The 13892-nt window shown below is 38.0% G+C and overlaps 1 protein-coding gene across 1 annotated transcript in view; it reads left to right on the top strand.

Moving 5' to 3' along the window:
* The window catches only part of SPATA48 (spermatogenesis associated 48), a 63379-nt gene that overhangs the window by 16715 nt on the left and 32772 nt on the right, over positions 1-13892 (top strand). Inside the window, exons 3-5 of the mRNA XM_052639049.1 lie at positions 5970-6046; positions 8392-8530; positions 10342-10409. Of these exons, the coding sequence (XP_052495009.1) occupies positions 5970-6046; positions 8392-8530; positions 10342-10409 (284 nt within the window). The remainder of the gene's footprint in view (positions 1-5969; positions 6047-8391; positions 8531-10341; positions 10410-13892) is intronic.

Below are 13892 nucleotides of genomic sequence, written 5' to 3'. Positions count from 1 at the left end.
AGAGTCCCTGAAGAAGAGCTAAATAATAGATTGGGTATAATATGTCAAACCAGTGTTTCTCAACCTTGGCACAATTGACATTTGGTGGTGGTACTGGTGGTATTTAGTGGCTAAGTCGTGTCTGACTCATTTTGGGCCCATGGACTGTGTAGCCCACCAGGCTCCTCTGTCCAAGGAATTTCCCAGGCAAGAATACTGGAGTGGGTTGCCATTTCCTTCTCCAGGGGATATTCCCGACCCAGAGATCGAACCCACATCTCCTGAATCAGCTGGCAGATTCTTTACTGCTGAGCTACCAGGGAAGCCCCACACTGACATTTAGAGCTGGGTAATTCTTTGTTGTGCAGGACGTTGTGTGCATTGTAGGATCATTAACAGCTTTCCTAGTTTTTCCCTGCTAAACGCCAGTAAAACTCTCTTTGCTGAATGAATATACCTTCTCAGAAAGCTAGAAAATAGGCAGCAAAGTGGACACAAAATGGACAAAACAGTGACAGTTTCCAAACCACAGCCCAAGGAAGGGAAATCATACAAAGTTTTGCATGCTTATGCAGTTGAGGAAATTGGAGTTGCAGGTGACTAAGTCAAGCAAAATATGCGGAGTAGGATATCAGGGTGGGGGGAGCTACATAGAAGGGGCTCTGGAGACCTGGGTGTGGGGCAAAGAATGCACAGGTCTCTGAGTGCAGATCTGCGTGTCCTTAAGAGGAAGTTACCAAAGCTGGGCAAAGACTTATTGTGAAGAGCTTCATGATCATTCTCTGACACTCAGACAGTCAGAGGATGGTTCATGTCCCCACAAAGAAGGAAGACACAGAGTACATGGGATATCAGTAGATGCTTCAGGAGGATATCACCTCTAGTCAGGTCAAGTCAGTCCTCTAAAGTTTCCTCCGGACTTTAACGAACAAAGTTTAGAAGGAATCCTCAAAAGCACCCAACTGGTTTCAACTATTGAACTTTGCACCGAAATAGAGTCTAATACTAAGTATAAAACTACTTCTAGCAACCAACAAACTAAACTGCAAAACAGATGCACAATAAAAAATTCATTTTTATGCAGAGAAGAAGAAAAATATTACCATAGTAAAAACAAATCAATAATACCAGACACAGGAGTGACAGACATAAAGAAACAACAGAAATATGTTACAAATTTGTTCCCTACATTCAGGCTGTGGAGGAGACCACAACCATGACAACGTGGAAAACTGGCCACACAAACAAGACTCAAAAGGATTTATAGAGAAAACTACAGCATCTAAAATTAAAGATAAACAGTTCCAAAAGCAGATTAGACCCTGCAAAATAAAATAATAATGAAATACATAGGAATAGAAACCGTCCAAAATAAATACAGGGGGAAGATCCGCAGACAACTGTGGGACAATTTCAAGCAGCCTAACGTACATGTAGTTGGAATCCCAAGGGAGAAAATAAGGTAGGAAAAATTATTCCTAACGGATGGAAGTTATAAATCTGCAGACCCAAGAAATTCAGCAGATGCCAAGCTGAGTATAGATAAACCCATACACATCGATCACATTGCTGAAAAACAGTGATAAAAGAGAAGATCCTAAAACAGGTAGAGGAAAAAATGAATATACAAAGACGCACATATAAAAATGACAGCAGGCTTCTTGTTAGAATCCGTACAAGTCAGGAGAAAATGAGGACACAGTACATTTTTTAAAAGTCAAGTAAGAACACTTTAACCAGCAATTACAAATATTTGGGAACCCTGTGGCAAAACTACAAAGTGTATTGAGAAAAATTAAAAAGTACCCAAATAGAGCAGCTTGCTCTCATCTGGATTGGAAGGCTCAGTGTTAAATTCTTTTTGGACCTTTCTAAGTTGATTTTTAGTCTTAGTGCAATTCCAATCAACATCTGAGCTGTTTCTTTTTGGAAATCAATATACAGTGGAAACCTAAAATAGCTAAAACTATTTTGAATAAAAAGAACAAGTTGGAGGATTTATTCCACCTGATTTCAAGTCTTACTATAAAGCTACAACAATCAGTTAGTGAGTGTGAGTGAAGTTGCACAGTCATGTCTGACTCTTTGTGACCCCATGGACTGTAGCTACCAGGCTCCTCTGTCCATGGAATTTTCCAGGCAAGAGTACTGGAGTGGGTTGCCATTTACCAATAGGCAAATGATAGACATATAGATTAAAGGAACGTAAGAGTCCAGAAATACAGCTACCAAATGTGCCAAGCATTTTAGTGAAGAAAGTCTTTTAATGTATTACAGAAACAGCTGGATATACCATTAACCTGTACAAAAAAAAAAATCTTAAAAGGATAATATAATAAGCCTTAATATAAAATTAAGATTATAAAATTTTTGAAATATTTAGATTTTCAAAGTGCATTATTAAGAAAATGAATCAGCAAGCCATATAATGGGAAAATATTCACAATCATATAAATAAGAAAGGATTTGTATCTAAGATGTATAGAGATCACTTAAAATCAATCAGGAACAAGATGAACACCCCAAATGAAAAATTATCAAAAGATCTGAACAGACACCTCACAAAAAAATATAAGAATGGCTAATGGACACATTAAAAAGTGCTCAATGTGCTGAGTCATTAGTGAAATACAACTTAAATACAGTATATCTCCACAATAGCTAAAATTTAAAAGACCGAAAATGCCAACTGTTGACAAGGATCCAGAACACTGGAACCCTTACACCCTGCTGGTGGGAATGTGAAATGTTACAAATACTGCAGAAACTTTAACACTTTGTTCAGAAGTCAGACACATGCCTATCAAGTGTCCAGACATGCTACTCTTAGATATTTACACAAGGCAAGCTTGACTACATGTCCACACAGTGACTTGAGCATAAATGCTCAGAGCAGCTTCATTCCTTATTGACAAAAAGCGGAAACAAACTGTTCATGTGCATGTGAAAGTATGAACGCATTGAAGTGTAGCCATACAATAGAATAGTGTTCAGCAAGTAAGATCTATCATTCTAATACATGTGACAACAGGAATGAAACTGAAAATCATTATACTGAATGAAAATAGCCAGAAACAAAATATTATATATTAGCTGATTCTATTTAACTAAAGCTCTAAAAATGCAGAACAGCATACAGTGACAAAAAGCAGATTACTTGTTGACCTGGACTGGGAACATAGGGATATATGGATACAAAGAAGCATGAGAAATGCTTTTTCAAAATATAAATGCTCTGAATCTTGTCTGTTGTGGTAGTTTCATGAAAAAAAAAAATATATATATATAGCTGTAATATCAAATCATATGCATTAATCAGATTTAGTTCATTAAAGATCTCAATATAGTTTATCATTTAATGAAGGATATGGTAAACAACTTTATGTCAGCAAATTCCTTGAAAACACAGCTTATCAAAACTGACATAATAAAGTCTGAGTGACAGAGGAACCAGAGATAAAATTGCCAACATCCATTGGATCATAGAAAAAGCAAGAGGGTTCCAGAAAAACATCTACTTCTGCTTTATTGACTACACACATTCACTGTGTGGATCACAAAAAACCTGTGGAAAATTCTTAAAGATATGGGAATACCAGACCACCTTACCTGCCTCCTGAGAAATCTGTACGTAGGTCAGGAAGCAACAGATAGAACTGGACATGGAACAATGGACTGGTTGCTAATTGGAGAAAGAGTATGTCAAGGCTGTATACTGTCACACTCCTGCTTATTTAATTTATATGCAGAGTACATTATGCATAATACCAGGCTGGATGAAGCACAAGCTGGAATCAAGATTGCTGGGAGAAATATCAATAACCTCAGATATGCAGATGACACCACCCTTATGGCAGAAAGTGAAGAGGAACTGAAGAGCCTCTTGATGAAAGTGAAAGAGGAGAGTGAAAAAGCTGGCTTAAAACTCACCATTCAAAAACCTAAGATCATGGTATCCAGTCCCATCACTTCATGACAAATAGATGGGGAAACAGTGACCAACTGTATTTTCTTGGGCTCCAAAATCACTGCAGATGGTGACTGCAGGCTTGAAATTAAAAGACGCTTGGTCCTTTGAAGAAAAGCTATGACCAACCTAGACAGCATATTAAAAAGCAGAGACGTTACTTTGCCAACAAAGGTCCATCTAGTCAAAGCTATGGCTTTTCCAGTAGTCCTGTATGAATGTAAGAGTTGAACTGTAAAGAAAGCTGAATACCGAAGAATTGATGCTTTTGAACTGTGGTGTTGAAGAAGACTCTTGAGAGTCCCTTGGACTGCAAGGAGATCAAACCAGTCAATGCTGAAGGAAAGCAGTCCTGAATATTCATTGGAAGGTCTGATGTTGAAGCTGAAGCTTCAATATTTTGGCACCTGATGTGAAGAACTGACTCACTGGGAAAACACAGGATGCTGGGAAAGATTGAAGGTGGGAGGAGAACGGGACGACAGAGGATGAGATGGTTGGATGGCATCACTGACTCGATGGACATGAGCTTGAGCAAGCTCTGGGAGTTGATGATGGACAGAGAAGCCTGACATGCCTCAGTACATGGGGTCGGAAAGAGTCAGACACAACTGAGTGACTGAGCTGAACTGAGTAGCCCTATATCTATTAAAATAGCTTAATTGATTATTAAAACACTTTCCACAGAAAAAACTCCAGGGTTAGATAGTTTTACTGATGAATAAAAGGATGTTTAAGGAAGAAAGAATATCATCTGACCCAAATAATATATCTGAGAACAAAAGAAGCCTGTCATCAACATGTGAAAAAGATCTACAACAAAAATTAGTCTGATATGCCTACGAACAGGCATATGAAAAATATTCTTAGCAAAATTTTGCTAAATTGAATTTGCGTGTTAGGTCGCTCCAGTCATGTCCTCCTCTTTGTGACCCTATGACTGTAGCCCGCCAGGCTCCTCTGCCCCTGGGATTCTCCAGGCAAGAATACTAGAGTGGGTTGCCATGCCTTCCTCCAGGGGATCTTTCCAACCCAGGGATTGAACGTGCATCCCCTCAGTCTCCTGCATTGGCAGGCAGGTTCCTTACCACTCGCACCATCTGGGAAGACCAATTGGTGATATATAAAAAGGATAGGACATTAGGACTAAGTGGGGATTATTCCAGGATTGCAAATTTGGTTCAGAATTCCAAGTCAGTAACTATAGTTTACTATATGTGTTCTCAAACTACCACATACTAAAGTCACTTCAGTTGTGTCTGACTCTTTGTGACCCTATGGACCACGCGCATCAGGCTTCTCTGTCCATGAGATTTTCCAGACCAGAATACACAGTGTGTTACCATATTCTCCTTCATGTGATATTCCCCACCCAGGGATCTAACCCACATCTTGCATCTTCTGCACTGGTAGGTGGGTTCTTTACCACTACCACCATCTGGGAAGCCCCTAACTACCACAGAGTTAAAAATAAATAAGATGTCTGGGAAAGCATCAAATATTTTAAAATGAAACACCATGACTCTAAATAATTCATGGGTCAAAGAAGAAATCACAGGAGAAATTAGAAAATGTTTTAACCTAAATCCTAAATTTGGAAATAAAACTGATAATTTTATATAAAGGTGTTAAAAGTGTTCTAGGAAGAAAAAATTAGTCTTTTTTGTGTATATTAGAAAATAAGAAAGGTCTGGAATTAATTATATAAATTACAGTCTTAAACTAAAAAAATGATTAAGCCAAAAATCAGAGATTAAAAAGATGAGTAGAATAATATATATTTGTAAATTTTAATGCAATCAGTAGGAATGTGTGTGTGTGTGTGTGTGTGTGTGTGTGTGTAAACAGAATGTAAATTTTCAAGATAATAGAGGGCAGTAGGAAAGTATTAAATCTGGTTGATCCAAGAGGTGCTTTGAAAGAAGAAAAATGCAGAAAGACGAGAAAAGAAAGAATGATGAATAGAAAACATTAGCAATTCTCATTTATATCTTATCTTTTTAACATTATTCACCCCTTCTAGGATAATGGAGAACCAGTTTTACAATCAAACAAGAAATATAGTGCAAAAGACTCATTTTACAAGTCCTCTACACAAAAGTAAGCATTTTTCCCGATAGAATTTGATTTTAAAATAGATTTCCATTTACTTTTTCTTTAATAACACATCTCCTTCCTGTGCACAATATCCAAGGTCCTGCAAGGACTTCAAAGAACTTCAAACACAATTCTTTACTTACTCACACTGATTGCTAAAATAAACAGTTGAACGGAGAAAAACCTACATTTAATAGAAAAATAAAACCAGAACAGAAAGGAAATGGTCAGAGAGAGAGGATGAGATAAGGGTACAGCATCACAGAAAAGGAGAGCAGATGAGTTTGAAGGAGTGAATCATACAAAGTATCTGTTATGTGTCTACGCCCCAGACTGTGAGATTCTCCAATGAGTACTCACTCTAAAGGGAGATGGACGCTAAACCACAAGCCTAATAGGTGGACAGATTATATCTTAGAAGGTAATAAGTCAATGGAAAAATGAGAGAAAAAGTAAAACATGATAAGATCAGGAGTGCCTGTGTGGGGTAACAGGCTTCTGGAATAACTGAGAGGTTAGGGCGACAGACACTAAGCCACAAGCCTAATAGGTAGACAGGTCATATCTTAGAAAGTAATAAGTCAATGAAAAAATGAGGAAGAAAGTAAAACATGAAAAGGTCAGAAGCGCTCCATGTCGGGTAATAGGCTTCTGGAACAACTGAGAGGTCTGGGTGGGCCTCTTTGCACAGTGAGATTTGAGCAGAAACTTGGAGGAGATGAGGGGATGTGCAGATGTCTGGAGGGACTGTTTTCCAGTCAAAGGGATTACAGAGTAACAGCCCCGTGTCGGACATGTGACTGAGGTGTCTATCAAGGAAGAACAAAGGCCAGGGTCTGCAGCAGAGTAAGGGAGCGGTAGTGGAAGAAGTCAGGAAGTGCCAGGACCCCGATCTCATGGGGCACATTAAGAGACTGTAAGTAGTAGGGCATTGGCAGTGAAGTGGCCAGATCGGGTGTGGATATCAGCAGTCATGGTGGCTGTTGGACTCAAAGAGTGGATTGAGTGAGAGAAGAAGCTGGCAGACCAGTCAGAAGGCTGCCACTGTCATCTAGGTCAGAGGTAATAGCAGGTAAGAGGAGGTCAGTAGGAAGTTTTAACAGCTGTTGGCCTCTGGATACATTTTGAAAGCAAAGCCAACACAATTTCCAGGCTGGAGAGTGTGAGTCTGAAAGAAAGAGGCATGGAGAATGATTCCAAGGTTTTAGGCTCTGCAGCTGCAGGGACTGAAGCCATTGCTTATCACAGTGAAGGCAGGTAGAGAAGGTTTGGATTGAAAGAAGAGAGGTCAGTTTTAGACGTGCTGAATATCAGAGTTGCTCATTAGGCATCCTAGTGGATATATCAAATGGGCAGTGGGTCTGTGTGTCTGCAGTCTGCGGGGAGAGGGCTGGGCCTGAGGAATACATCTGATTGTCATGATTCATAGGCAGGGATGTCAAGCCACAGCATTGAATGAGCAAAAGAAGAGCAGAGCTTGAGTCTTGGCATGTGTACATCAAGGAAAAGGAGAGAAGGAAGCCCGCAGAAGAGACTAAGAGGAGGGAACAGGTAGAGGAGAAAGAAGATGCAGAGATGACTTTAGGGAGGAGGGGGATGAATTGCTTCACATCATGTGAATATAACTGACCCTTCAGAAGCCAGTAATCGAGATGGGAGTCCTAACTTTGACCATCAGTGGCTGAGTGACATCAAGCAAACAAACTCAGTTCTCTAAGCCATAGTTTATTTATATATTAATGTTCTTCTTGTCCTGCTACAGAGACCAAATGAAAAAAAAAAGTGTAGCAGCTTTAAGTCATGCCCATTTATCATCTCACATTTCCATAAGACGAAAGTGCTGGCATGTCCACACTGTGTTCAGTGCTCAGGGTTTCTCAGGCTGAAATCAAGACATCAGTGACAGTTGGGTCCTCATCTCCCAGGATCATTCAGATTGTTGGCAGAATTCAGCTCAGTGCAGCTGCACGACTCACCAGTTTTGTTTAAGGATAACTAAAGAGTGTCTGCTGTTGTTTTCTTGCCTCTTTTGGGGCTCACCTGTTTAGGTTAGAACCACTTAGGATAAGCCACCGTTTGAGTCACTCAAATTCAACTGATTAGAGACCTTAATTACATGTGTGCAATCCCTTTTGTCATATAAATTTGCCATAGAAACTGTCATAGGAATAGTACCTCTCACATTCATTTGCTCTGCTCACACTAGAAGGGAAGTGGTTGTGTACAGTGTTTACATGAGGGGCAGGAGTCTTGAGGATATCTTCCTACTACAGAATTTGATATTGTTAGGAACCATGCTAGTTGGATATGTATTTTTCACAAAATGTCATTATTTAATAATTTTATAGAGCTTATGAAATGGTTCCTTGGGACAAGATGCTACCACCAAAACTTGATCCAGAAGAAACAACAGTGGAAAAAGCCGCTGACCCTGTTTCACATTGTTTTACACTGAAAAGATATGAAGGATTGCCAGCAATAACACAGGTCAGTGATTAGGGATTTTAATTATGTGTGCACAATCCCTTTGACTTTATAGTTACCTTTTTTTGAGATAATGCATTTATTACTGAACCAAACTTTAAACCACAATAATATTTATTTTATTGTTATGAAAAGAGCAAAGCAAATATATACATTTATGGAATTGAAACTTCTGTAATCATAAGTCATCAATAACCTCAAATGCATTCATACCTATATTAAAACTTCTAAAATTTCATTTAAAGACCACCATTTTCTCAGAAGTTATTTTCAAATACTGTGTTTACTTTAAAAATTGCAAAAGAAGAAGTAAGTAATGAAGACAGAGATATGATTTTGATTCCTCCAGAGAGCCTATGCTGAGAACAGTCCTTAAATCCAGAACTTAGCTCTGCACTTTTTGAGGCAGAATGGGAAATCCATGAATCATAGAGCTTTTGTGACAGACATACGCAATTATCGTTAGAGATGTTTATTGTTTTCATTTCTGACATCAAGAACTCATCATGGGGGAAAAAATAAAAAACTCATCACAGGGATTATTATATCCACATAAAAGCAAGGGTGCTTTCCTTAAAGGATGAATCACTCCCTGTTACCACACTGATTAAAACCCATCACTTTCTAGAAGGTAAAACTCATCCTCCTTGCATGGCACATACCCAGGTCTCTGTTATTTGCCCATGACCTCTGTCTTACCCTCATCTCTTTCCACCTCTTCCTCTAGCTCCTACTCCACCACCGACATGTCACCCTCCACATTGCACATCACACTCTGTGCTGAGCTTCTCTCAAATCTCCGAGTCCACCTGCTGCTTCCTCCAGCCTTGTCTTTTGCAGATAGTGGTCCGCTGCCTTCACCACTGTTTTCTCTGGGCTATATCTCGAGAACCATTCAAGTCTTACTTAAGGCCTCACAGTTGCATGGGATGCCCCTGCTCTGTGCTTGCAAAGCACCTTCTGGTTCCCTCGATTCCCTCATCTTTTGGGGGAAATCTGAGCCCTGGGACCACCTTTCAGAATGAAGTGTTTAATACGTAAAATAAACGGAACTATAAAAGAGATCAGCTATGTATTGAAATACAGTTCTAAACATGGACTCCTAAGACGTTCATGAGCTACAGGTTAAGAAGTCTAGATTAACTTGAAAAACTTCAGCTTTTACAGTGAAAAAAAATGATAATGAGAAAATAAAGCATTAGTATAAAATCTCAGCATGTGATTTGCACACAGAAATTGAAACCTTTAATTGGCCAAAACTGTGTCTGGATTCCTAACTATTAATATCTTTAAGGCTCTCTCAACTCCTTTAAAATATTTTATACCTTGTGATAACTGGTCCTTTATTACATATTCTTTGGTGTTGAACTATACTTGTGTCCAAAGTCCTTCATGGCAGGATGAGATTCAGAGCTCAGGCTCAGGGTGGGAGAGACTATCCTAAGGCTGAGGAGCCACAAAAGCACCGTCTTGAGATGAGAACTCAAGTCAGACCTTTCACAAGGGCTTCAGTCCGGAGGAGGTGGCTAACAAGGCAGAGTCCAGCTCCAGAAAACAGAGTTGACACTGAGGGCCTGAGGGCAAAGCAGAGAGCAGGAGCGGTTCCGGAGCAGCCCTCTGAGTAGGCAACGATGGTCCAGGAGTGCCTCCACTAGGTGCCCTGGGCCTGGGCCTGTGATAGGAGGGACTGAGCTTGTGTACTAGAAATTACAGTACTTGAAACTTATATACCAGAAATCACAGTAATTGAAATTTAAATACTAGAAATTACAGTCACTTTGTTAAATACTTGTCATTCATTTTGATGATTTTAGATGGTTGGTGGACTCTGGGACAGATTTCAAACAAGATCTTTCTTGGCCCCAGTCAAGCCAGTTAATTTGTAAGTTTTATCTCCTAATGTTCTCATCACTGTCACATATTTATCTTTAATCACCGGACACTCTAACCCATGGGTGAGGAGCACATCCTCTGGAGAGTATCCCAGAGGCCCTCACACTTTGTCCTTGTGGCTGGAGAGAGAACCCAAACCCCAGTGCAGTCACTCATGTTCCCAGCTTTCTCTGGTTTTCCCTTAAACTTCTTAAAGTGTAAACTATCAAATATACAACAACCATTTAAAAATAAGGAGTGTTTTTATATCATTTGATATAAAGATGTATAGTGTTGTAAAATACATGGGCTTCAAGGGATTATAAATTATTTTCTATCAACTTTTGTATCTTATAGTTATTTTGTGTTCTCTTAACACTAAAAGCAATAACTTTATTACTAAATATTCCACAAATATAATTTTATGCATATAGTCTAAAAAAACTTGGTATTTCTGTCTTTGAATATGTCACCAATTTTTTTCTTCTAATTTTAACTCACAATCCAGCCATCACCTGTTTTTATTTTTAAAATTTAATTTTGAATATTTCCTATATAAAAATGTAAAATAGAAATACGATATAACCTGTGTATCTACTTCCCAGCTTTAGAAACAAACCATTACTAATACCCAGAAGCCCCTATGTACTTCTCTCCAAGAAGATGTGCCTTCCTCAGGGATCACATTATTCTGTATTTGATGTTTCATATATTCCTGCACCCTTAAAACATATATGTTATTCTTAACTAAGATATGAAATTGTGTTCCATATGTGGAGACTCAATATAAGTGATATCAGATGTCCAGTCATACAGCTTACCGTTTTTGTTCCTCATTGTGTTTGTGAGAGTCACACATGCTGGCTTCTCTAGGTAATCACTTTCTCTGACACACAGTCTTCCAGTGAATGGATATACTGCCATTTAGTCATCCATTTTCGTAATTTAATTTTTTGTCTGATTTCTCTCGCAGTTAGAAGCAATGTCCCTGTATCTTTATAAAGTATAAAGATATTTCTGGGCTTTATATATGCATCCTTACATCTATAATTGCTGCATCTAGAGATGTAAACTCCTCTATGTTCTTAACATTGCAACATTATTCTCCAAATGAGTTTTGCCAATGGACCAACCATCAACAATGCTTGAGTTCCCACTGCTGCATTCTGTGGCCTGCATTTGGAATTTCCAAATTTTAAACATCTAACTTTAAAAGTATAAAATTGTGCTTCATTATAATTTTAATATTTCACAGTTACTAATATTTTTTTGTAAGTTGTGACTTACTTGCATGCTCATGTCTATAAGTTACCTTTTCGTGTATTTTGCCTCTGGGTTATTTGTCTTTTACTTTTTGATTATAGAAAGTTTTATGGCTGTTCTTGGGATAAAAATCCTTTATTGGTAATATGCATCAAGATATCTCCTTCTAGTCTGTGACTTTTCTATTTGGTGGTGCCCTTTGCTGAACTGAAGTTTTGAATTTTAATATGACTGAAATCATCGATATTTCCCTCAGTATATTGTTATTTTCTGTGGAATTCTTAATAGATCTTTCCCTGTCCAGAAGTAATAAGGATATTATCCTTCTTTATTTTTTTCCTAACACAATTAAAATTTTGCTGTTCAGATTTATTTCTTTAAACTTTTTGAAATTGATTCTTACTTATGGTCTGAGCAAGGAACCTGTTTCTCAGCAGGACTAGGCAGGTGTCCTGGCCCAGTGTAGTGAGTAGACTGCTGAGTAGTGGCCTGTTGGTTGCAGCCCATTAGTGGAGAGTCACAACCAGAATTTTTGTGAAAATTAAGTAGAATAGAAAATATAAGAATGAATCACATGGAACCTTAAAGAGATATTTTTATTTTGCAACAAATACTGTGGCCAGTTATGAAGAATAGTGTGAGAGACAGATAATGTATAAGAAAAATGCATGTGCCCATAGTGAGATTATCCCATCTTTTGTTCCCTGGAATTTCATCATCTCAGTGGAAGAGTGTTAACCTTGTACATTTAATATTATATTTACCTAATCCACAATTCATTGTAAAGCAAAGTATGGGAGATTTTAGCCTTAGCAAAATCAGTAAATTATTGAAAATTTTAAGTTATGGAAAAATAATATCAAAGTGACATTTTTCAAATATTTTAACAATTTTACTTATCACTACAATAGAACCAACATAAATTGCCCTTTATAGAAGGATTTTTTATTATTAGAAGAAAAAAGACTAATGATGTGGAAACATGCAAAATCATAATCAAGTTTAAATGCTGAATCTAAAGTTGCAAATAATGACATTGTTGAGAAAAATAATTGAGTCTCATCAGAAAACAGATTTTATTGAGCCATATTCTAAAAATAATCTAAGTTCTAATAAAAATCATTTAAAAGACGGTTTTAACATGTGTAAAGCACCCCAATAAAAATAATAGATTCTCATGTATAAATTGAATGGTAATCATGTAAATAAAAGATAGAAACATTCAAAATTTAAGATCATTTAAACATAGCAAGTTGAAATAGTTGATAATCTCACTCAAACATCTTTTAAGAGAATAAAGATATAAATTACAAGTACTAACTCTTAATGTTATGTGAGAGCTAATGAAAAAACCTTTTTTGCAGGAATTCGCTAGAGTTTCAGTTGTTGGGACTAGGTGCTTTCACTGCCATGGGCCCAGGTTCGATCCCTGATAGTGGAACTAAAATCTCACAAGCCATGTGGCATGGCCAAAAAAGGAAAAGAAAAGAAGTTTATAAACATTCTTTTTTATTTACATGTCATGTAGTGAAATAGCAAATAGCTCACCCAGTTTCTATGGATCCATTGCATTTATTGTTTTAATGATGAATCATTTAATGAACTAAAAGCCATATATCTTACCAGTTCTGTCATGTCTCAGAACTCCTGAGGGTTCCACTCACCCTGGAGCCTTTATCTAGCAAATGCTACTCTCGTGAGCAACAAAAATCTATATGTGAATGCCCATAACAGCTCTATTTGTATCTTCAAATCTGGAAACAACCAAGATTGCTGTCAGCAGGTGAATGGAAAACATCTAGTAGATGAAGATACTAGAGTAGAGCCGTGTAGTGGAATACTATTCAGCAATGAAAGAAAACAAGCACAGCACACAACTCACAAGTCAATTTTCAGTGCGTTTTGTTCAGTGGAAGTAGCCAGACCCAAAAGCCTCATACTGCACAATTCCATTTATATGGCATTCTAGAAAAGGCAAAACTACCAGGGTGGGAGTGTCTTGGTGGCTGCCAGGAATTGGAGGAGAGGGAAAGAGCTGCAAAGAGCCTGTAAACTAACATTAGGGAGATGGGACAGTTGTGTATGGTTCTGTGGTGCTGGCCACAGGACACTCTGTCATACCCTTAGAACTGTATACCACAGAGAGCAAACTTTACTAAACACGCAGTAAGACAGATTGATAGATACCACGATGGTGGGAAAATACAGATTGGGATGCAGATGGTGGCTA

The sequence above is a fragment of the Budorcas taxicolor genome, chromosome 4 (assembly GCF_023091745.1).
Source record: "Budorcas taxicolor isolate Tak-1 chromosome 4, Takin1.1, whole genome shotgun sequence".
In the NCBI taxonomy this organism is placed as follows: Eukaryota; Metazoa; Chordata; class Mammalia; order Artiodactyla; family Bovidae; genus Budorcas; species Budorcas taxicolor.
Note: the sequence above shows the minus strand (reverse complement) of the source record. Positions and strands in the feature narration are given on the sequence as shown.